Source organism: Aspergillus puulaauensis, chromosome 3 (assembly GCF_016861865.1).
Source record: "Aspergillus puulaauensis MK2 DNA, chromosome 3, nearly complete sequence".
Classification (NCBI taxonomy): Eukaryota; Fungi; Ascomycota; class Eurotiomycetes; order Eurotiales; family Aspergillaceae; genus Aspergillus; species Aspergillus puulaauensis.
Genome location: NC_054859.1, coordinates 4099347 through 4123426, shown reverse-complemented (window position 1 = coordinate 4123426; position 24080 = coordinate 4099347). Strand labels below are relative to the sequence as shown.

The 24080-nt window shown below is 52.7% G+C and overlaps 9 protein-coding genes across 9 annotated transcripts; 6 read left to right on the top strand and 3 right to left on the bottom strand.

The window, feature by feature from the left end:
• Positions 1–1528: 1528 nt before the first annotated feature.
• On the bottom strand, positions 1529–3697 carry APUU_31613S (putative cholinesterase; the record flags this gene model as incomplete). The annotated part of the gene is made up of 1 exon (XM_041702837.1): positions 1529–3697. The coding sequence occupies one exon, from the start codon at positions 3695–3697 to the stop codon at positions 1529–1531; it is 2169 nt and encodes a 722-aa protein (XP_041555582.1).
• A 984-nt stretch (positions 3698–4681) lies between these two features.
• On the top strand, positions 4682–6372 carry APUU_31612A (fatty acid desaturase; the record flags this gene model as incomplete). Its single annotated transcript, XM_041702836.1, has 2 exons — positions 4682–4866; positions 4920–6372. 2 exons carry the CDS (start codon positions 4682–4684, stop codon positions 6370–6372), a joined length of 1638 nt encoding a protein of 545 aa, XP_041555581.1.
• Positions 6373–6995: 623 nt separating this feature from the next.
• Positions 6996–11045, bottom strand: APUU_31611S (uncharacterized protein; the record flags this gene model as incomplete). The annotated part of the gene is made up of 1 exon (XM_041702835.1): positions 6996–11045. One exon carries the CDS (start codon positions 11043–11045, stop codon positions 6996–6998), a length of 4050 nt encoding a protein of 1349 aa, XP_041555580.1.
• Positions 11046–12115: 1070 nt separating this feature from the next.
• Positions 12116–13496, bottom strand: APUU_31610S (TDT family transporter; the record flags this gene model as incomplete). The annotated part of the gene is made up of 4 exons (XM_041702834.1): positions 12116–12237; positions 12295–12932; positions 12984–13352; positions 13402–13496. The coding sequence occupies 4 exons, from the start codon at positions 13494–13496 to the stop codon at positions 12116–12118; spliced, it is 1224 nt and encodes a 407-aa protein (XP_041555579.1).
• A 1272-nt stretch (positions 13497–14768) lies between these two features.
• rhgB (putative extracellular rhamnogalacturonase) lies at positions 14769–16421 on the top strand (the record flags this gene model as incomplete). The annotated part of the gene is made up of 3 exons (XM_041702833.1): positions 14769–15431; positions 15478–15679; positions 15724–16421. The coding sequence occupies 3 exons, from the start codon at positions 14769–14771 to the stop codon at positions 16419–16421; spliced, it is 1563 nt and encodes a 520-aa protein (XP_041555578.1).
• A 307-nt stretch (positions 16422–16728) lies between these two features.
• APUU_31608A (putative sugar transporter) lies at positions 16729–18300 on the top strand (the record flags this gene model as incomplete). Its single annotated transcript, XM_041702832.1, has 1 exon — positions 16729–18300. One exon carries the CDS (start codon positions 16729–16731, stop codon positions 18298–18300), a length of 1572 nt encoding a protein of 523 aa, XP_041555577.1.
• Positions 18301–18817: 517 nt separating this feature from the next.
• APUU_31607A (uncharacterized protein) lies at positions 18818–20555 on the top strand (the record flags this gene model as incomplete). Its single annotated transcript, XM_041702831.1, has 2 exons — positions 18818–18931; positions 19005–20555. The coding sequence occupies 2 exons, from the start codon at positions 18818–18820 to the stop codon at positions 20553–20555; spliced, it is 1665 nt and encodes a 554-aa protein (XP_041555576.1).
• Positions 20556–21546: 991 nt separating this feature from the next.
• Positions 21547–22096, top strand: APUU_31606A (uncharacterized protein; the record flags this gene model as incomplete). The annotated part of the gene is made up of 2 exons (XM_041702829.1): positions 21547–21637; positions 21801–22096. 2 exons carry the CDS (start codon positions 21547–21549, stop codon positions 22094–22096), a joined length of 387 nt encoding a protein of 128 aa, XP_041555575.1.
• A 1134-nt stretch (positions 22097–23230) lies between these two features.
• APUU_31605A (uncharacterized protein) lies at positions 23231–23588 on the top strand (the record flags this gene model as incomplete). The annotated part of the gene is made up of 2 exons (XM_041702828.1): positions 23231–23370; positions 23435–23588. 2 exons carry the CDS (start codon positions 23231–23233, stop codon positions 23586–23588), a joined length of 294 nt encoding a protein of 97 aa, XP_041555574.1.
• Positions 23589–24080: the final 492 nt, after the last annotated feature.

Here is a 24080-nt window from a genome sequence, read left to right as displayed (position 1 = left end):
GTGCTGTACATTATTAGAGGAATACCTCTGCAGGTTTAGAATGGCTGGAATAAATTATTTAACTAGATCTAAGCGGTTATCGTTGTAGAGGGAAATAAGTCTGGATTCAATACTAGCGAGTGGTGTATTCCTTTTAAGGACAGCAGAACAAGAGCATGGATTCCACCAAATACAGCTACTATCAAGATACTATCAGATAAAAGCATTGTCAGAGAGATAGATTCAAGGTAACTATAGCATAAATACCGTCAAACATGATCTTATTTCCAACGTCTCTCCTTTCTCGACAATGGATATCAAGGACCTCAACTTCCTGCCTTCATACTGCCTCCATTGTAGCTAGCCGCTTTAATAAAAGACCAGCATATTTGAGCCCTGGGCCGCTTCAGCGTATATCAACCTCAAAGCCATGTCCGGCTTATATTCGCCGTCCCGGAAGACTCGCTAGAAGAAGGAATCGACCACCTGGCCATCGTAATAAAGCTTGAAGTATCTCGGTGATAACCCATGGCTTCGTGTTTTCAAAGTTGCCCGGGATGGATTTATTAGCCAGGAGACCCCGCGTGAGCTGTTCGCGGCCTGGAATGGGGTTGATGATGTGGAATTTAACAGTCTTGCATGTGTCATGACGTGTTTTGATCCAGGGACCAGGATTACAGCAAGTCAGGCGCTGGGGCATAAGTGGCTTGAGGGTGTTGGATGGAGATGGTCGGCCAGCCGCGCGGCCGGGGCTGTGGAAAAGAAAGGGTCTGATGTTGAGTTCTGGGCTGAAGGATTGAGTCTTGTGTGATATTTAACCCTTCAAGTCTTTACGATTTAGTCTTTACGGTGGAGGAAGATTGCGTGTTTTGGGGATCGACTACTTACTACGTAGATGTTCGATCATATTCTCGGAATTAGGGCTTCGGAATCCAACACCTAGGTACTCTATCTAAGCTCAGAGCCAGATAAAAAAGCCTTATTTAGACGTAGAACTGGATCTAGACCATGAGCTTAACCTAGTATTGGACTCGAAGATCGGAGATCAGAGACTCCGGGAGTCTACAAGATTAATAGCCGTGTCGGAAGAAAGTTCCTTAACCCCTGACTCGGTAGAGATCCGTTATCAAGGTTCGATTTCATGTGAAAATGACGATATTTTTAAAGTATGCTACCATTTTCTTAAATAAAAGTCTTTGGTTTTTAGATTTAGATTTTTTAACACCGGAGGGACGCCGAGCCGGCTAGGAACGGGAGGGTTAACTCTGTGGTTAACTTTGTGGTAACTTTGTGGGGTGAGACTGGGGTAGGAGGGATCTAAACTGCGGTGGATATCTGTTCCTCTTGGGGGTTGGTCTGATGCCTACGAGGGTTCAAGGTGGCGTGCATGGTTGCGTGATGAAAATATGGCTTGGAATATACGGGAGTGACTTCATGAGTTTGGTGGTGGTGGTTACCGTTTTGGGATACATGAGTTATCTATCGGTGATCTCATTAGGAAATAGATTAGATGGGTTATTTGCACACGATTGATAAATCGACTTCTAGCTTAAGTAAACCCCGCATTCTCAAACGTAAACCCATAATCCTCAAACACTGCACACCTCTCTGAAACACCGGGGTTGCTCGCCCTAGACGGCGGCATCCCCAACGACGCAAGCGTATCCTCCTCAGTATCATGCTTCTCAATCCGATACCCACCCTCCCCAAAAATGCGATACGAAGCGGCATAAGCCGGCCCACGCAGCCTCAACATCTCCACGTCCGGATTGGGGTCATACGTCCGAAAGAACGCCCCAAAGACATCATTCAGATACTGCGAGTGGTGCAGGTCGCGCACGCCGTGGTAGGGTTGCACATTGAGGGTCTTGCTGTTCAGGGTGCCCCAGGCCGGGAGGACGTCGCTGGCGTGGCAGGTTGCGTTGTAGATAGGGTTTGGGAGGCAGATTTCGGGGACGCTGGTGGGGTTGTTATTCTGGGCGTGGCCGTCTGTTATTTCGACGTTGTAGAGCGTGGGGAGGGTTGCTGTGCCGCCGTTGCGGAAGAGGTGGGAGAGAGGGCAGGTCCATTCGCTGGCTGTTAGGGCTTCGCCGCCTCTGATGCGTACGGAGTCGTTTTGGGCGCGGTCTGTTTGGAAGGCGGAGGAGTTGACGAGGGCGCTGGCGAGGTCGGGCGGGTATGCGAATTCTAAGAGGAAGTTGAGACTTGCCTGCTCGGACCCGAGGTTGTCTATTAGACCATTGACGAAGATGGATGCTTCTTCGGAGACGGTGGTGAACATGATTGGAACGCGGCTGGGGAGACGGTTTGTAGCGAGCAGCGTGTGGAACTGGTCGTCTATCACGCCGGTGCCAGACTCGTCAACGACAGGCATGAAGGGCTCGATGGAGGCCAGAAGTGACGAGACGTGCAGCCAGTTGGAGGATACGTCTTCTGCAATAGCGCCCAATGCATCTGAGAATGCACTGGAATTGCCGAGGAACCTGGTTGCTGGTACGGAGCGGAGGCAGGACAGCAGCGAGGACTCGCCTGTGGTGTTGGCGCATCCCACGGCTTCAGCGATATACGGCGTGATGAGCTTCGTGTAGACTTCGCGCGTCTGCCATGGGAGGTCGACTGGCGCAGACTGGACGAGAGCGCCAGAGAAGAGACCGCGCGCAGCAGTCGAAGAGAGCACCGCGATGACGCTCTGGCCACCAGCGGACTGGCCGAAGATGGTGACATGGGCCGGATCGCCACCGAATGCTGCGATGTTGCTGTTGACCCATTTGAGGGCCGCGATCTGGTCCATGATGCCGTAGCTGCCGGTGGTGAGGTTCCCCGTGGCCAGCAGCCCCAGTGCGCCAACGCGATAGTTGACTGTCACGACAACGACATCGTTACGGCTTGCAAAGTTCCCGCCATCGTAGTCAATCATGGACGCAGTACCAGAGGTGAAGGAACCGCCGTAGAAGTAGACGGCGACAGGCCGCCGCACAGTGCCGGCGCGGTTGGGCAGGATAGGGGTGAACACATTGAGATACAGACAGTCTTCGGAGATGTTCTGCTGGGCTCCGAATGCGGAAACTGTTTGGGTACACGAGCTCCCAAGCTGCGTAGCGTCAATGCTTTTACGCCCGGAGTATTCGCGCGGTGGTGCAAAACGCAGCTGGTTAACAGGAGGGTCTGCAAAGGGGACCCCGAGGAAGCGGAACGAGCGCGCATCGCGGTATCCGGTCAGAGTGTAGTCGTTGGATCGGACGGTGATCTTGGACGAGGCCACGACGGTTCTATCTATATCTCTCGTCGGGGGGACATTGGAGGTGCAGATGGCCGCAAGTGGGCGGTTGCACGGAGCAGGAACTGCACGTCTCTGGCGAAGGGAGTAAGCCTGACAGTTGCCTCCAACCCACACATCGTCGTCCGGATTAAGGTCGTTTGTATAGACAAGGTAGTCTAGTTGATACCCCAGCTCGGTGCGGTTGGCGTAGGGGGCAGTCTGCAAAGGGAACAGTCTCTCTCCGATGGCTGCACAGCGCTCCTTGGCCTGGGAGTTGCTCAGGCGGTCGTGCACCAGGACAGCAGAAGTGCCGTTATTCGCCGCACTCAGATAGTTGTATTTGAGCGTCTGAAGAGTGCCGAGAGAGTCGGGTCCTGTGGGCTGGCCTGGCGCAGGGCAGCTCGGGGCCGCAAGAGCCAGCGCGCAGACCAGAGCGCCGGCGAGAAGGCGGAAGTGCATGATGACCAAGGCTTCAAGATTCAGAGCGGAACCCGTTGCAGTTTGATCCGGGGGGCGCCATGTCTTTTATAAGTTAACCCCCGGCAGTCCGTGCTGGGCGCATGGCTGGTCAGCGAGTCAGACTTAAGGCGCGCCGGCGCCAGGGAGAAATTTAGGCTCCTGTAAGCACGGGGGGTCGAACCCCGATCCGTTAGGCGTTCCGTCATTAAGCAAGACTAAGCAGGCCAAGCAGGATTAATATTAGGCTTCTTAGCGAGTGGGTGAGGGCAGCCGAGGCTTCCGAGTCGATGGCGTCGTCACTGCTGCGTCTCTCGTATCATCAGATTGCGGGGAACAGTGGACGAGACCCAGCGCAATATCGGCGAACACGCTGATTCGACCCTTCGGCAAGCGTCAATACGGAGTTCAATACCACACGAAGCGAACGCCTTTCATGTCCTCGTCAGCTGAATGTTCGCTGACTCTTAGTTGGGGAGTGATTGTTGACTGGTCTTAGCCCTAACTGACGGAGCCCTACTTCAGCATAACACAGCACAACAACACAACCACCCTAAGTTCAACCTCGTGTTTGCTCAATCTCAATCTCAATTCGTATCTGAACAACCCAGATCTTCAGAATGGTTGCACCCGAGTTTATACTTCGGATGAATCCCGCCGAGATGGCCCACCACTCCACTCGTCGCATCTCAGTCAGAAATCAGCATAATTATTCACTCGGCATCTAATTATTACGATATGCCAATGGAAATGTCAACAAAAGGTCAACAAAAGTCATGCCACGCGATTCCTGGTGCCTGATGAGTCAGCATGTTGATGGATTAATTAATTAATGGTGGTGCCTGCACTGCCTCATCCCCATCCATCCGCTGCATCCTGCATCGTAACACGGTGTGCCCGTGTATCACTCTTCCATGCGCCAATTGCTGAGCTACGTTGCACAAAGGCCAAATTGTGTCCACTGAATTGTGTACACGCGAGTTCGAAATGGGCGAACCGACGCTTCCACTGCTTTCTAGACGCGAGGTGGAGGCTTTAATCGCCCAAGGGGGGTTGGTCTTCGTCCTGGACCAGTTCGTCATCAGAGCCAACCCATGGATTCCATACCACCCCGGCGGCGAGAAGGCCATCATGCACATGGTCGGCCGTGATGCCACGGACGAGGTCACCGCGTGTGTTTGAGCCATTTGTTTTCTGGTTGGTCGCGCTCTGACATGCTGTATAGTCTACACTCCGCCGAGACAAAACAACAAATGAACCGCTATCGAATCGGGAGGATCCAGGGCCGATGGACGAACTTCATCCCGCCGATTCAGGGGGGGGAGTTCAAATCGCTCTCCGACGAAACCGAGGCAGAGGACGGTAGAGAAGACGGTGGTTCTTCGGCCTCGTCTAGCTCTCGCGACGCATCACCGGTCTTCGACGATACACTCCGACACCGAGGTGGACCAGAGAGTCTATCCAGCTCAGTCTCGGTGACCTCCGTGTCATCCGCCGAAGAGGACGATGGGATGGCACACCTTGATACCGTCACTCGAGAGAAGATCAGCCTGGACCTGGAAAAATACCCGCCCGTCGACCACGAGACGCAAGACGCGATCGTAGCCAAGTACCGGCTGCTCAACGACCGCATCGAAGCAGAGGGTCTATACCAATGCAACTACCGTGCGTACGCAGTCGAAGTAAGTCGGTATGCCCTCCTCTTCGGCTGCATGCTCCTCACGCTGCACTGGGGCTGGTACGCCCTAAGCGGAGTATTCATGGGCGCAGTCTGGCACCAGCTGGTCTTCATCGTCCACGACGCCGGCCACATGGGGATAACACACAACTTCCAAATCGACTCGTGCATCGGCATCTTCATCGCCGACTTCATCGGCGGCCTCTCCGTCTGCTGGTGGAAACACAACCACAACGTCCACCACATCGTCACCAACTCGCCCGAACACGACCCAGACATCGAATACCTGCCCTTCCTCGCCCTCTCGCACCGCTGCTTCACCTCCCTCCGCTCCTCCTTCTACGAACACATCATGTCCTACGACTCCCTCGCCTCCCTCCTCATCCCCTTCCAACCCTACACCTACTACCCCCTCATGCTCTTCGGCCGCTTCAACCTCTACCGCCTCTCCTGGTCCTACCTCCTCAGCAAGAACGTGCCCACCAAAGGCCCAGCAAAATACCACTGGCACCTCGAAATCCTCGGCCAAACCATCTTCTGGACCTGGTACGGCTACGCCATCCTCTACCGCACAATCCCAACCCTCTCGGGCCGTCTCGCCTTCTTCTTCATAAGCCACATGGTCCAAGCCCCGCTGCACGTCCAATTCACCCTCTCGCACTTCGCAATGAGCACAGCAGACCTCGGGCCTGCCGAGTCCTTCCCGCAGAAGATGCTCCGGACAACAATGGACGTCGATTGTCCCGCCTGGCTGGATTTTTTTCACGGCGGGTTGCAGTTCCAGGCTATCCACCATTTGTATCCGCGGATCCCGCGCCATAATTTGCGCAGGACGCAGGTGCTTGTCAGGGAGTTTTGTGAGGAGGTGGGGATTCCTTATGCGCTTTATGGCTTTGTGGATATGAATCGGCAGGTTGTGGGTGCGTTGGGGGAGGTTGCGAGGCAGGCGAGGGTTTTGGCGAAGTGCCAGAAGGTTATTGTTAGTGGGCATGCTCATTAAGTGGGCAGGCAGTTTGGTTGGGGCTAGCTGGTTGTGTGGTGTGATATATAGACTTGTATAATGACTATAATAGCTAATCAAACCCGTCTGTTTCCTTCCATGCTATAATGCATTACTTAGTTACAATACAGCGGGTAAAAGACTGGTCGATTGTAGAGAAGCGGGATTACTACACAGTCCTGCCTTGGTAGTAGATCCAGTGCGGTATCAGATCACGCATGTGGATGCTGGATTCGCTGGTTATACTATGTAAGATATACGTAAATATGCACAGTCACCTCCCTGGAGCCCGACAAATAGCGACGTATAAACGAATCGAAATAGACAGAGACAGATTATGGTATAGCAGAAAGAGAAAACAACATGCAGCAGACAATGCCGGCTATGGAACAACAAACTGGACGGACAGCAATCAGGTAAATCAAGACAGAAAATAAAAAAAAGAAAAAGCAAACCGTTATGAAATCAAATACTGAAGAATAACGATGATGAGTAATGCGCCGGAGCCGAACTTATTACGCGGGTATAACTGAATCATCGGTATGTATGTATGTATGTATGCTCAATAACACCAGTCAATAAACAATAGAAGGGTTGACGCCGAAGAGAACAAATCTCTAGTGCTATAGTTGATGTGGCATTATATACGCTCGTTTGCGAGGGTCATCGTCGAGGACCGAGCCGGGGCGCTTTTGCCCCTGGTTCAACGTCATCGGCGAGCCCGGTTGGGCTTGGTGTTGCGTGTGAGAGAATTGCGGGTAGTGGAGAGGGTGTTGATGATGGGAGAGGGAATGTTGGAATTGTGGATATTGCGTGTGGTGCAGCTGTGGCTGCATCTGCGCATGGAACTGCGTTTGATATGCTTGTGGGTGGGAGTGAGGATATGGAAGAGAGTTGGTCGGTGCTTGGGCTTGTCCCTGTCCCTGGACATGGCTGTGAGTTGGAGCCTGGGCCTGAGGCTGAGCTTGGGCCTGGGAGGCTTGTCCATGAGCGTGAGCCTGCATTTGCGGTTGCGGCATGTGGTGAGAAGGCTGCTGGGTCTGGGTCTGCAATGGTGACGGCACCTGTCGCTGGGACTGATTGTGCATTTGGGCCTGCAGTTGAGACTGAGGCTGGGTCTGCATCGGCGACGGCACCTGTCGCTGAGGCTGGTTATGCATCTGAGCTTGCAGTTGAGGCTGCGTCTGAGGCTGCTGCGGTATCTGGGGTTTAGACTGCATTTGCTGTTGCACCTGCGGCTTCGCCTGCATCTGAGCTTGAGGTTGACCCTGAGGCTTGGTTATCTGGGCTTGCGCCTGGGGTTTGCTCTGCATCTGCTGAGTGTGCATTTGAGGTTGAGCCTTCTGAGGCTGGACCTGCATTTGAGGCTTAGCATGTACCTGGGCTTGCATCCGGGCTTGTTGTGCCTGCACATGCGACTGGGGTCTCTGGCTCGCTGCCTGCATCTGCGGTTGCGCTTGCATGGGTTGGGCTTGTCGCTGGGAACCTTGCATTTGGCCTTGCATGTTCTGCATCGAGTTTTGCGCTTGTCGTTGAGCCTGCGTGTGTTGGTTGTGCTGGCTATGCTGGCTGTGCTGGGAATTCATTCCCTGGGTTTGCATTTGGGGTTGTGTTTGCATCTGCGCCTGCATCCGGGGCCTCTGCATATGAGCTTGAGGTTGCTGAGGCTGGGTCGATGCTTGAGCATGCGTTTGAGCGTGCGCATTAGGCTGTGGTTGAGCCCCGGCTTGAGTTCCAATTTGAGCTCCAATTTGTCCCTGCTGGTTGACCTGGCCAACGTGATTTACTTGTCCAGGTTGGTTAACCTGTCCCGGTTGGCCAGGTTGACCTCCCTGAGACTGACCCGCAGCCGCAGCCGCAGCAGCTTGCTCTGCTTCCAACTTCTTCCTCGCCTCCACATCCGCCTTCTTCGGCCGACCGCGAGGCCGTCCCGTGCCCTTCGGCTTTGTCGGGTCCCGTGGTGGCCTTGGCTTACGAGGCGTATCGCCTGTCTCGGATTTACGTGGACGTCCACGTTTGCGCTTCTGAGGGATAGGGTTGCCATCCGGTCCAATAATCGGAGCTGGCGGGCCAGATGTGCCGGAAGACCCAGCAGACGCAGCTGAAGCAGGCGGCGCAATTGAAAAAGGTACTCCCACGCCTGGAATGGCAGCAAGACCGGGCGGTAACGCGGCGATTGCAGCGGATGGGTCACCAAGTGCATTCTTGGGTTTCTTTGGCTTCCTTGGTTTCGTCTCGTCTCCGGGTTGCTTTCGCGGACGGCCTCGCTTTTTCGGCGTATGATTGGGGTCACCTGGTTTCGTCGGCTTCTGTGTCGAATTTTCCGAAATGAACGTCATGGGTGCCCTCCCATTCACGTGGTTGGTTGTCTGGGCTGACGATTGAGGTGCTGGTTGACTGGCTGGCTGGGCCTGGGGTACGTGAGTTTGGGGCCCTGGCAGTTGAGACGCGGAAAATTGAGAACCGGGTAATTGGGATCCAGGGACCTGGGCTGCGGTAGGTTGAGACGGTGCTTGGGCCGGGGTGGGCTTCGGCTGCTTTTCCTTCTTGACAGCAGGTTTCTTCTTCTTAGGCTCTTGTGTCGCGGGACCCTGGGAAGCAGTCGGCTGGGATTGTTGTGGTCGCTGTGCCTGTTGTTGCTGCAACTGTGGCGTGCCCTGTGGCGACATCTGAGGTGTTTGCTGTTGCGGCTTCTGCAGTAATGATTGCTGGGGAGATTGAGAGCTATGAGACTGTGCTTGCAAATGGTACTGGTGTTGTTGGGGAGTCTGCGAAGTATTCATTTGCGGCGACTGCAACTGGTATTGTCCCTGGGGGTATTGGCGTTGGTATGCATATTGGAACTGGGGGTTTTGCATCTGTGCCTGGTAAGGCGACCGTTGGGCTTGCTGAGCTTGTTGAGCTTGTTGAGCGTAAATTTGTTGGTAAGGCTGTTGATTTGACAGATTTGGTTGACTTGGTTGAGTCTGCTGTGCCTTCTGGCTCTGCTGAGCTTTTTGGGCCTTCTGGGGCTGTTGAGTCGTTCGATGTGCTTGCTGAGAGTGCTGCGCTTGCATCTGATGAGTACTTGATCCTTGAGAAGCCTGTGCTTGTTGCGCCTGTTGCCGGGCATGCGCTTGAGATGATTGAGATGCCTGCAAAGGTTGTGACGCCTGCGGAAGCTGGATCGGAGAAGCTTGGGAAGATTGAGGGAACTTCTGGGCTTGTTGGGCGTGGTTTTGCACTTGATGTTGGGGCTGCTGAGTGTGCGCTACATGCTGAGCAGGCTTTGATGCCTGCTGTTGATAGCTCTGGTGTACCTGCGGGCTCGACTGTGATGCCTGGCCCGATTTCTGTACGTGTTGCTGCTGATAGCCTGATTGACTCAGCTGTGGCACCTGTTGGGCTGGTCTCTGCGCTTGCGGTTGCTGGTAGCTTTGCTGAGCCGGTTGGCTCGATTGGGATACCTGCTGGGCCGGCTTTGACTGCTGATAGCTCTGGTGACTGAACTGCGGTACCTGCTGAGCTGGCTTTGGAGCTTGAGCTTGTTGCTGTTGGTAGCTCTGTTGAACCTGCTGGTTTGGCTGTGGTACTTGCGCCGATTTCTGTGCTTGTTGTTGCTGATGGCTCTGTTGGCTTATCTGTGGTACTTGCTGCGTCGGCGGCTTTTGCGCCTGCGGCTGATAGCTCTGCTGAACTTGCTGACTCGACTGCGGTACCTGCGAGGCTGGTTTCTGTACCTGTTGCTGTGCGTGCTGCGCTTGCTGCTGTTGTTGTTGATAGCCATGTAGCTGTTGCTGATACGGTGGCTGCTGCGCTTGTGAATACTGCGGATACTGAGGCTGAGACAGATACGGGGAATTCTGAGACTGTGTTTGATACTGAGCCTGTTGATTCTGCCGATACTGTGATTGCTGCTGCGGCTGCGCCTGTTGCTGATACTGCGTAGGCTGCTGGGTCTTTTGAGACTGTTGATACTGAGAAAGCGATTGTGGCTGTGCCTGTTGCTGGTACTGCGTCGACTGCTGCTGTTGATATGGAGAAGATTGCTGATACTGCTGCTGCGTATATTGCTGCTGATGTTGCTGTTGCTGTTGAGAGTTAGTCGAGAGCATTGGCGAGGCAGCAGAGGTAGGCGTTGATGTTGATGCTGTAGGGTGTGTATGTGGTGATTGCCGATGTTGGAGGTGCTGCGGTTGCAACCGATCCAGCGACTGCTGTGGAGAAGATGTACTCATCGCCTGCGTATGCGGCGATAGAGCGGTTTGTGAGTTCAATGGAACATGCCGGTAGTTAGCTACCGGGTTCACGTTCCTCTGCAGACCCTGCAGCGAAGAAGAGAGATATGGGCTTTTCAGCTGCCCAATCGGGTCCGTGCTCCTGGACAGCAAGTCCGATGTACTCGCGGGCTGCTGAAACTGCCCAGAGAACGAGCTGAAGCTCGTCCCCGCTGGTAAACCACCTAACGATTGCGACGTCGTGGTGGTCATGTTGCGGAGACTGGGCGAGACAGCCGTTATATCGGCTTGCTGTTGCGGCCGAAACAGAGAACTGTTACTGCCAAACGCATTGGCGTTCTGCCGCTGGGCGGCGGCCGCGCCAATGGCCGGCGACTGCATGTGCTGCTGCTGTGGGTGAGCATTTTGCTGGGATTGCTGTTGCTGGTAGTAATTATGGCCCCCATATCCCATCATTTTGAAGAAGGTACCCTGACAGGTACGCCGACTTTCATTGATGGTCAGAGTCGGGCCACGTTTAGACCAGACATGCAATTGGGCGTGGCGAGGACACGATTAACGGCGCAGGTTAGTGCAGGACAATTAATCGGCCAAGTCAACGCTCCCCCAGCTCCACCAGCAGCAGCAGTAGTCGCAGGAGAATCAGTATTCAGGATGGAAAAGCGCCGCCGCAAAGACGCGCAGAGAGAACGCGTTTCTGGGCGACAATTGCCGTGTTGGCCGGCAACAACTGGAGAAAGTCAAACGTGGAGTCGCTCGGCCAGTCAGCGCCGGATCAGCGAATGAGCGGGCGCCGTGCGGAGAGGGTCCCGTGACCACTGTCACGGCCTCAGGCAGCAAGTGCTACGGCAACCGGAAGAGGCCAGGTGGCACAAAATGGGGAGACTGAGCGAGAAATCTCAGCTCGCCCCCGACCGGCAATGGGAAGCGCAAGAAGGGGCTGCCAGACAGCTGGACAGTCGTCGAGAAAAAGATCCCAGGGCGTTTCTGGGATCTGGAAAGCTGGGGTCGGCCGAGGTGAGGTGATGGATTGCGGTCGCGTTTCGATGGGCGCCGTTCTTTTTTTTATTTTATTTTATTATTTTCTTTTTGGATTTTGAATTTTCTGAATTTTGATTTTCGATTTTGCTGGGACTCTCCGCATCACGTGAGAATCCCTCAGCTGGCCACTCACAGGCCATCCTCGTTGGGCACGCAACCAGGCCGGCAGGCATCCATGGGTCGGTGCCATATGGTGCTACAACTTATCTAATAACGTGTGGAAGCTTGAGCTAATGTTAAATTAGTTAACTATATTACCCCAGATATTTATACAAAGTATCCATCCTTATATTAGATATCTCGGCAGGCCCGTTATATAGCCCGACCACGAACCCACCCAACATTCCTGGCCTAAACTTACATTAGTGGATTAACTCTCGTATATTAAGCCGTCCCAAGCAGTCGGGTAGTTAATTCTCGCTAAGACGCCCGATATATATTTCCATACGCTGGGTAATGGCTATGCCACTTTGCCAACATCTTTTTCATCCTCCTTGGGCCTTAACTCCGCTAAACATGGTGCATGGAACATCTGACCGGATATCACCCCCTTCAAAGTCCCTGCACTGACCACGATCCATAACAAAACTACGCAAATCGACATGATCTACTCAATGTTAGAAAAAGGTTGCCCTTAGAAAGCAGCAGGGAAAAGATGACTTGCTGTCCCTAAAACCCGAAAGAACGCTGATGGAAGCTCCGCTCCGATCTGGCAAGTACATGAAGCATACGCCCCAATGGGAAAAGTGAACCCCCACCATCCAATATTGAATGGGAACGTCTTGCATCGTGCAATAGAAGCGGACGCAAAGAAGAGCCACACCAAACCAAAAGCCCACAAAATGAGCCCGACCAGGAAACCCATCGCATGGAACGTTGGCCCGGATAGCTCCTCGAGCGTCTGAGTCTGGGGGAAGATCGTCTGTGCGGCTTTTCCAAGCTTCATCGCCCTGGGAATTGTAAATCGGGTTTCCTAATTCATACGGAAAGAAAGGGTTTACATACGCGTATCCCCCCGATCCGAATGGTCCTAGAGGGAGAAAAACACTAACGATCATGGCCTTGGGAGGAATCTTGTGTAGCGTTAAGCGCTGCAGATATATTACCATGACCATTAATGCTAGGGGCAGTCCGATACCCCAAAGCACGTAGCTTGCTATCACAGTCCAGAGGGCATGTTGTGGATTTGGTAGGATATCAGCCACTATTGCTCCCGACGAGGCGGCGACCGGGCAGCTGACGATAGGAAGCAACCACACTGCTGTCATCGACGAGAGCTGTGTTTCATCTTTTCTGGACATTCTGTTAATGTATTAGCTGTGTTACCTAAACTGTTGATACGGCGTGTCATACAGCGCAAATGGTAACGATAGAGCAGTTACCACAGAGACAACGGCGTCAATAATCCAGATCGTCCACGCGAATGTCTGCGCCCATGAACCCCAGGCGGGAACGCAAATAAAGCAAAACATGTTGACGATAGTCGCAAACCCCATTGGTACTGTTCCGATAAACATGGACTGCACTGGGTGCGAGATCATTGCCCAGAATATTTCCGGGTATAGCGCATAGCGAAGGGCCGAGATAATGCAGGCCACAACAAAGAGTAAGACATTCAAGGCAAAGACAACGGCGGATACCCAATGCAGCCATCTCCCATTATATGGTAGCATGTAGAGAAGCATTGACACGATACCGGTGCCCATGGTGACGGAGAACCATCTGATCTTGTTAGTTTGGTTTGCATAGGTGCGGCATGTCATGAACATACGAAGGTGTAAAATTGCGCACCACCCTCCTCCATCCCACATCATTCTTGGTGATCTCCGGTGGTATGGGATCGAGGTCAGGACCTTCAGCTGCCATGGCTTGTTAGGGATATGTTGGGCCAATTCATGAACTATGTGCCTTCCGTCGTGTTCAGTCGAGGCAACTTGACTTCACCCTTCAATTTACCAACACAGGGGATAAGAACCCAACCCGGGATAAACCAATGGATATCAGCATCACTTGCATAGCGCTGAAATGTTGATATTGTGACTCAAGTCTGGTTTGATGAAAATTTGACAGCGACCCGCCGGCTACTCTTCGGGATCCACCACAGATTGCGTGCCGTGAGAACAGCATCGAAACAGTGCAAGTCAAGAAGCAGAAGATGTTTTCATCACCTCCGGAGTGCATTAGCCGATATATTTGTACAAGGCGTGAAAGACCCATGTTCAAAACTCGAAGCTTAATTGTTCCCCGGCTGGCTGGTCCGAATTAGATAGCTCAAATGAACAGCTGGAACTGGAGCCCTAAGTATCTGTAGATCCGCGATGTCAACATTTTGCACTAGCCAAAGTTATCTGAATTATTCAGTATGATAAGGCCCGAGTGGTATTTATATTTTCTGTTCCTCGCAGTGACTGGATTTCATCGCCCGTTTCTTGAATTATTTGGTCGAAAAGAATATTATCGGCGCCACGCAGCGGAGGAGACGCGACAATACAGTTCACACTTCACGAATCCTCTAAAGATAAGATTATCTAGACCGTTTCATGACCGGCTTCGTCCGGCAGTTGATCGTATTACTTTGCCAGTATCTTTAGCCGCGTCCCCAGTCTAGAATGGCGCGGGTTGCTTGCTAATTAAGCGTAATATAGGCAAAACAACCCAACGAGCGCCTGGTCAGCGTACCTGCGTTTCGCCTTAGCCCATGAAACTCCCCAACTCGGTTAAACGTTTATCAAAGACTGACACAGTCAAGTTCCAAGTTGACAGCGGCTTCGTCTCGGAAGAGGACCGGAGACGCAGACCTTCCTCAGCACGCGGTGGAGCCCATATCCACCTGTGAAAACTGCGGCGCCGACGGCTTCAGAAAAAATGCACAAGCCAATAATATCGCTGTCAGACTTGATGGATTGTGCTCCAGCTGTCAAGCTTTAGAGAAGCTTGTCCCCACTCTGTGGAAACGGGCGCCTTCTTCTCAGAAGCGATGAGACGAGGGCTTTCAATCTCAAACAATCGTCCTTGGTAATCTCTGCTATATCAAGGAAAGGGCCAGGCCGGGTCTCTGCATATAAGAATGAAAAGGTTGCATGTAGAACGCGTGCTCTGACGTTGTCCAAGCAGTCAATATCAAACATTATCGTCACAATGCACGTCGGTCGCCTTTTTCTCTTTTTGGCCCCTTTGCTTGTAAAAGCCCAGCTCTCTGGTAGCGTTGGGCCTCTTACAACTTCCAGCGACAAGAGTCAGACCAAGACTTGCAATGTTAAGGATTACGGCGCAATAGCCGACAAGTCCACGGACATTGGGCCTGCGCTCTCCTCTGCCTGGGATGAGTGCTCCTCTGGCGGTGTTGTCTACATTCCCCCAGGCGACTACGCGATTTCGACATGGGTCAAGCTATCCGGTTGTAAGGCCTGTGCTATCCAGCTTGACGGAATCATTTACCGAACCGGGTCCGACGGTGGTAACATGATTATGATTGAGCACTCCTCCGATTTCGAGCTCTTCAGCAGTACTTCCAAGGGTGCAATCCAGGGGTACGGGTATGAGTTCCATGCCGAAGGTTCCTCGGATGGCCCTCGGATTCTGAGGCTTTACGACGTGTCTGACTTCTCCGTGCACGATGTGGCTCTTGTGGATGCTCCTGTGTTCCACTTATCACTGGATACCTGCTCGAACGGCGAGGTATACAACATGGCGATCCGTGGCGGCGATTCAGGAGGGCTGGATGGGATTGATGTCTGGAGTGAGAACGTGTGGATCCACGATGTCGAGGTCACAAACAAGGACGAATGCGTCACTGTCAAGGTATGCCAGATTGACTGCTTATAATATCAGTCCTAATAGTACGCAGAGCCCGGCCAAAAACATCCTCATTGAGAGCATTTACTGTAACTGGAGTGGAGGCTGCGGAATGGGCTCCTTAGGAACTGACACCGACATCTCCGACATTGTCTACCGTAACGTTTACACCTGGAAATCGAACCAGATGTATATGGTCAAGAGCAACGGAGGCAGCGGAACCGTGTCCAACCTCGTGCTGGAGAACTTCATCGGTATGTTCCCCCGCCGGTACAGTCGTGCAATGCTGACGATTCAGGCCACGGAAACGCGTACTCGCTGGACATTGATGCCGAATGGAGCAGCATGAGTGCCATAGACGGGGATGGAGTCGATCTGAACAACGTGACGGTTCGCAACTGGAAGGGCACCGCAGCAGACGGAGCACAACGAGGCCCGATCAAGGTGGTCTGCGCGTCCGGGGCACCGTGTACGGAGGTGACGATCGAGGACTTTGCGATGTGGACCGAGTCCGGAGATGAACAAACGTACCGCTGCGAAAACGCGTTCGGCGAGGGATTCTGTCTGCAAGAAGGCGATGGCTCGTCTGGATACACAACAACACAGACCGCCTCCACCGCGCCGTCTGGCTACCCCGCACCCCGCATGCCGAACGATCTCGACTCAGCGTTTGGCACCGACAGCGAAATCCCCATTCCCACCATCCCAACCTCCTTCTATCCAGGAGCTACCCCCTACAGTGCCCTCGCGGGAGCTGCAGCGTCTGCAGGATCGTCGACCCCTGCTGTGAGCGACCGTGCAAGAGCCACTCCGGCTGCGACTGGGTCGGTCAGCTTGTCTTTGTCATCCACCGCCAACCCAACGCGTGTTGTCAGCGACGTGACCAGCTCGATTCCTCCCCTTCCTTCCTCTCCCTCTTCCTTGGATGGCGACTCGCAACCCCTTACAGAACCACATGGGCACTCCCATCATAAACATCGTTGCCGTGCTCACTGAGCAATCGCTACTGTCTCTGGGTTGAATACGAGGTAGACCGCATTTTTGTTTGCGAGCTTTGACTTGGACAATCCTACTTTTGTTTATGAATACAACGCTCCTAAAATCATCTTTGGACCGTGCCACATTTAAATGCTACACATCTTAAAGCTAATAGTGGCCGTCATTTAGGAAGCTACGATGTTCCTCTTCCTCGACATTGAACCCAACCCATAAGCCTCCGGCCACGTCGACATCCTTATCTTCATCCCCAACGTTCCCTTCGTGATAGATCTTTTCAAGCTTCTAGAATCATATATACATTAAAATGTCTCTTAACACTGAATCCGAGCCCTCCAGTCCCAATCTCGCGCCTGTGTCCGAAACCGTGCCTTTGAACCGCTCCGCAGACCTCGATGCTTCGTCCGCTTACAAGCTCAATGCCAATGTGCTAAATCGTGCCATCCAGGATATCGGCATGGGACGGTATCAATGGCAGCTATTCGGGGTTGTCGGGTTTGGGTGGGCTTGCGATAATCTATGGCCTATTGTTACATCCCTGATACTTCTTCCCGTTACCTACGAATTTCGCGTTTCCCAACCACCTCTCTTGCTTTTGGCACAAAATCTAGGCCTCCTGCTTGGTGCACTGTTTTGGGGATTCGGCTGCGATATCTTTGGCCGACGGATGGCCTTCAACATGACAATTGGAATTACGGCCGTATTCAGCTTGGCGGCCGCCGCGTCTCCAGGGTTTACTGCCGTTTGTATTTTGGCGGCACTCTGGTCCATAGGTGTTGGTGGAAATCTTCCTGTGGACTCGGCCATCTTTCTCGAATTTCTTCCCGGATCACACCAATATTTACTCACTATCCTGTCAATCAACTGGGCCCTAGCGCAGTTCCTGGCGAATATCGTCGCATGGATGCTAGTGGGTAGGTATACTTGCCCCTCTGCCGATGGATGTACTAGATCCGAAAACGTGGGTTGGCGATACTTTATCGCCACTATGGGAGGACTGGCTCTGTTGATGAGCGTCACCCGCTACTTCTTTTTCACTCTTCTAGAGTCCCCTAAATTCCTCATGGGGAAAGGAGAACACTACGACGCCGTTGCTGTTGTCCATGAGGTTGCTAAACGCAACGGAAAGAGCTGCAACCTGACCACCGACGAACTGCAAGACTGCTCGATTGGCGAAAATGGAGATGGAAGACGGGAACACTACTACCACCGTCGGGGATTGACCTTGCGTGACCGGCTGAAACTTTTGTTAGAGCCTTTCACGCTCACGCAGCTTCAGTCTCTATTCTCCACTCGGCGCCGCGCTTTGGCGACGACTCTCCTAGTCTGTATCTGGGGTTTGATTGGCATCGCCTTTCCTTTATATAACGCCTTCTTACCGTACCTGCAGCAGGAGCGTGGGATAGAATTCGGAGATGGCTCCACATACTTGACATATCGCAATTCACTGATTATTGCCGTCGCATCAATCCCTGGTAGCCTTGCCGGTGGCGTGATGGTGGAGATGCGCTCATTGGGGCGCAAAGGTACGCTGACCCTTGCGACGATAATGACAGGAGTCTTCCTCCTCGCATCCACAACCGCCACGACATCGTCCACCTTATTGGGCTGGAATTGCGCGTACGGCTTTAGCAGCAGTCTTGTCTATGCCGTGCTGTACGCTTACACGCCGGAAATCTTCGAGTCTAGAAATCGCGGAACGGGCAATGCCATTGTCAGTGCTGCAAATCGGTTGGGCGGCATTCTGGCACCTTTGGTAGCGATGGGTACGGATTTGAAGAGCACAGCGCCGGTTTATGTGAGCGGTGTGATATTCTTGGTAGCTGGTGGGTTGGTACCTTTGGTTCCATACGAGTCCCGCGGACGGGCAAGTGTGTAGTAGACTTGTAGTTAGCATTTATCATTTGAATACATAGATCCCACCAATTGTGAATCTCAGTCAAGGCCGAGGTCCTGATAAACTTGCAGTCTCCATGCAACCGAAGGCTGTCTGGTTCTCGAACAGGTTCTTAATGGCCACAAAAAACCAAAAGGGCGGCGTGCATGAAGCGCGTGCATCTTGGGCTCCTTTTGCTCCCAATCATGCGACCAGCAGACAGGCCATTGTCCGGCCTTATGCTTTTTGTTGCAGCGCGAGGCTTGAGTTGTCGAGTTGGGCTCCCCCGCAGTGGAGCAGCAGCAGCCACGATGGGTGCCTGACCGCCAGACAATGATGCCTGCCAGAAGACAACCTCGCCTGTTTATCATTGCTTTGGGTGAGATTGGTCTGTTTTCACTTCTTTCACCTCTTTTGCTCCTCTCGTTTCTCTCCTGGCCTGGCCTTCTACAAAACCCAATGCAACGACAGTCCTCGCTGCTGTCAGATGCCTGCGCTGTATCTTGAATATTGTCCGACCATGGCCTCCTTCGCCTACGATCATGAGGCGGAGTTTTGGGGCGCGTTAATCAATCCCGACAAGAGTCCTTCTCCTCTGCTTGAACAGTTGTGTTTGGGAATTGCCCAGGTGATAGTAAGTTGGAACGAACCGGCCGGAGATGTTAGAAAGCCATTGAGCACGGCGCTTACCCAATTGCTCTGGGTAGACCTCGTTTGACAACTATGCGATCCCCGATCTCACCCCAGAGCGCCTGGCTGCGTTCTACCGAAAAGTTGGCGGCAACTACGATGTCCTGTTCCTTGATACCAAGCCCTCCGCCCTCTCCTTCATTTACCAGCGCCTCGGTTGCTTCCACAGCATACAGCCCACCGCCGATCCGTACAAGCCTCCCTCGATCCCCGCCCTGCAGCCTCACGGTTTCGTGCGATGGCAGACGATCCAGATCTTGTTAGACCCCGACGAGCATGTTTCCTATCTCCAGAATGCCGTTGAACGGTGGGACATCTTCAGCCCTAATGGAACCGTGTTTCCTAAGTCGATTCCCCGCGAGGCATTCCCCGCAGAACCAGACCCAGAGATGATCCAGTGGCACGAGACTGTCAGCCAGAAGTTCGAGTTCGACTACTGGAAAAAGAAGCGTATTTACTCGCCTCCTTCAACATTCGGTACATACCAGAACCAATTCAGCAGTCCAAAGGAGAGCCCAACGTCAAGTAAGGAAGAGGAGTTCGTTCAGAGCCACCACCCGAGATCGTCCTCGTCTAGTTACCGTTACTCAGTCCCCGCCGACCCACAAACGTCCCGTCGCCATCAGAGACGCCAGAGTGCTGAAGTCCCTCCGAGCAATCTGCACAAGCCACAGGCCAGCCAGCCTCGTCGCTCGGCCGAATTCGCACCGAACGGCTACGGTTCGCCTCGCGCTCCATCGCCTCCAGCATGGCCAAAGCATGCATCGTCAAAAAGCCGGGGCCGCGAACGCAAGACCTACTCTCGCCCCGTTAGCCCTGATCAAATCCATGGGCATAGTTCTTCAGATGCATCATCAGAAGATTCCGGCACCGCAACAGGAGAACCAGCTTCGCCTTCCCCACGACACGATTACCACCGGAACCTCTCCCCGCCATACGCGCCAAACACCCGTCGGCACTCGCACGAAGCATACTCGCGCAGACCGCGGGAGGCCTCACCCGAGCCCCAGAGACGTTATGCCTACCGCGACGCATACAACTCCGGCTCCAACAGGATGTACGACTCCGATAGTGGGCGCGGGCCGCGACAGCCCCGTGGATACATCGACGAAGTGCGCCAGTCGCGAACGCCAGTGCCTGATCCTGGTCCTGGCCATTCGGGATATCGCGATCCCGTATACGGAGGGTCCTCCACCGTCCCAACAAGCCCAGTCTATGGACACGCTCATCCTGTACACCCCGGTCATCCGCGATTCGTCAATGTAGGTAGCCCTGGGTACATGGTGCACCCGCAATCCGAGCTCGACGCAAATGTCATGGACGATCCAAGACGGAGTAGTTATCGCGGCGGCAGTCTGACCCCGAACCCGAGCGGGAGCACGACATATGGGCGGCCACGATTCGCTTCTGTTGGGGACTTTCAGCCGCCGCGGTGGGCAAGTATGCATGCGCCTGGACCTGGACCTCCGCCTGGACTCGGGTCTGGACCTGTTAATGGTGGACGGGGGGTTCCTCCTGGGATGATTGAAGCTGATTACGGCAGACGGTCGACCATTTATGACCGATGAATATGGCCTGTATCGATGAATTGTACTGATTGGTTTGGGTGGTAAGAAAAGGTTCACTTATATATTTACTGACAGTCTAGGTGTGATTTGCGCACAGCTTGTGCATTGGTGTTTGGTTGGATGGTATGCCTAGGCCCATTATGATATGACACGATTTACGACTTGATTGTTTACTATTTATTTTTCCCAGTGTTTTATGTGCAGGTGTTGATTTGGACCTGGTGTTGATTTGACTTGATTGACGCATTGCATTGCTTGCATGTGCCGATGGACACAATTTACCGAGCGGGGTTCTCACCACGACCCCAGCCAGCTTATTTACGAGTTACGACGTGACGAAATAAAGGGTAGAGGGCGTTATTCTACTCGCATGGTTCGCCCTTTTCTTATGTTTTCTCTTTTTTTATTTGTTAGTCGTGCTGTTTGTGTCTAGCGTTGTTGGTTTAATTCATTTTGATCTGTATGTGCATAGGTACTCGGTCCAGCCTCAAGAATTCTCCGATCTCCACTATCTTTGAGACTCTAGAGTCTAGACAGCAAGAAATATGCAAAAATCATCTCTAGAGGAACCTTGTATTAAGCTGCTCCTGTCAACTGACCCAGGGACTCGACTGAAAAGCAGCTGAGTTGGTGCCAACTGCAGCAAGGGATACAAACTCAATCCCTCATTCACCACCATTCAGACATCCTCCACAACCAAGCCAAGCCCACATCTCCTCTCGTCGCAAAAGAACCGACACTAAAGTCGCAGAACCTTGAAATCGCGAACAAGACCTTACGAATCAATCTTCCGAGGCCCCGACTCCATGTCTCCATTGCGCCATGATCTACACTGGAGGCTGCCAGCATTGACGTCAGTATGAGACAGCGGGAACAAAGGCGCAGAATATATCCTGGCTGAGGGCCTCCAGCCCCGCGATTATTCGGGAAGACCCTTTTTCTTTCTCGGACTTTTTCACTCTGCAGGTGATACTTTAGTTTCGGGGTATTCATGAGCCTCGATTTTTTACTTTTTTTTTTTTTTCCATTTTGCTGGTTGATTGGGATAACCAGTCAGTCAACGCTGGTTTCGAGTCAATATGGTATGTCTATACTATAACCTTAGTATATATCTATGGTTCTGCCCTCTACGCGGCCCGTTGAACCTGACCCTGAGTCTGGCCCTGGCAACGAACCACGGTTCTCACCCTTCACTCTCTTCATCTACGAAAGGAAATTCATACTAAACACCTATCTCACAACCAGGCCCCAATCACCTTCTCCTCACTGTCCTCCCTCTCCTCAACGCCCTCATCAACACCAGACACAGACTCAACCCCGCACCTCCTCCCGCGACAATCCTCCGGCCCCGGCGACTCAGGCTGCAACTGCCCAAGCACAATCTCCGGCGGAGCCATCGCCGGAATCGTAATCGGGTCAATAGCCGGAACACTGCTGCTAATCTGGCTTTGGCGCACATGCATGACGACCACGGCCATCAACGAGGCCGAGAAGACGGGCGCGCCGATTTATACCAGTTCATCGGGGTATCCGACGAATGAGGCGACGACGCATCATAGACGGAGGAGACGGCGGGTGAGCCCTGGCTATGAATATGCGGATGCAGGGAGGAGTAGGAGTCGTGGTGGGCCGAGGAAGCCGAGGAGGGTTTATCTTGCTTCGTGATTCTGGGCCTTATTTTTAACACCTACCTACTTACTCTATCTGGAGATATCCATGGAGCTATATGTTTAAGGTTTTTGGTGATGGAATGGAAGGGACTGGGCTCTGTTGTTCAGAGCATGGGTGGTCCAGGCCGATGTATATGAATGTTGGGGCATGCTTGCTGACGTTAACACGACCATGTTTATGATGTTTATGTTTATGTTTATGTTTATGTTTATGTTTATATTGATGTTTATGTTATGCTGGAGGATGGACTAATTAGGTCTACGGCTTATGAGTTAATGAACATTATCCTGGTTCTGAGATCACCAAGAATGTCAATAGCCAAACAAGATCCCATTTTGGTAATGGCATGCTTATGTTATTTTTTTAGCTATGGGCAGGAAACCGGTACTGAGGATTGACATTGCTAGTAGTTTAATAAATCTGTATAAAAGTATTCAGCGAATTTAAACCATGAGTTTTGTAACCGCGGTGCCTGTGCCTAGCAATTTCACCCGCGAGACTTACTCTGGAACATGCATATGCATTGCAGAAGTGGGTCTGCCTGGAATCTGAAACTGAAGCTCCAGGCCCGAATAGTGCGCTATTAGACATGCCTGCTATCGCTGGAATGCAGGGAGATTGCCATTGCATATTCCCTCACACTGGCCGGACCTGCGCGGTCATACTGCATAACAAAGCCAGTGCCCGCCCAATCTTGGGCTGGTTCCGATGTTTTGGCCGCAACTTTCGGAAACTGGGTATCGACACGACATGGGATGGATATACTGCGCAATTCACTAACCCCCCAGCCTACATTTAAAGTGAATCTTTGAGTGCTATCACTATCTTCACCGTACATATTTTTGCTTGTCTTGGTCTATGCGGATTACCACAGAACGCGACTTACCTCTTCACACTACACTTGACCTCGAAACGACGCGTATATTCCAGAATTCATTCGAAGGACTTCAACCTGACACACTTCTCGACGGTTTAAACGCGTTTCTTCCCCAATACCGAAACAGATGACCGACTCTCACCATCCCAAGCATCCTACGATGGCTCTTGTTCGCGACCCTTGGTTCTGGCGCCGATTCTCACGCGCTGTACACTTGGACGAGGAGGTGAGGACTCCAACCGAGGAGAAGCAAACCACAATTTGGTCGTATGTTCCCCAAGCCAGTGAGCCCGTGAAGACTGAAGGGTGAATGCTGACTAGTGATGTACAGAGATAACTGGCTGGACAGCCAGCGCCGGAAACGGCGGAAGAGTGCGCTATGCGGGTGTCTAATTTGCGTTGCCATTGCGGTTTTTATTGCAGCTGTTGTCGTCGTTATTTGGTGGTTTTGGGCACACAACTGGTTGCAGGATAAGCCGTCCTGAGAATCGAGGAACGAACTGGTTAGCGGTGGTCTTGACGCGTCTCCAGGTGTTAAAAACCTGCGACTGATGACAAAAAGTTACAAAAAACGCTGTACAGGGTTGACGTGGCTCGCGGGGGAATCTAATGTTGCGGCATCGAGCTGGTCTCGCGTGATTTCATGGCGTACGGAGTTGCATTCAACCAGATACCCAACTTGATGGTATTTGATAGCTCATTAGTGTTTTGCAGTCAGATAAGGAACTTGAACAATGGCAAAAATTTCCCGCCATCATCTTGGGTCGAGATAGATGCTGAAGAGGGTCTAAGTTGGGGTGACTCCAACTCGGGGATTGCTTATCGCAGCGGGGCCGCGAGGACCTGCCACATTGGGCGATCGCACGGTTGTCCGGGTCGGCTAGAGAGTCGAATACTTAATGTTTAAGAGGCGATTCCCCGGAGCCGTCAGGGGTAATTCTAGTGAGAGTTTCGATAATATCTGCTCAATTCAAAGG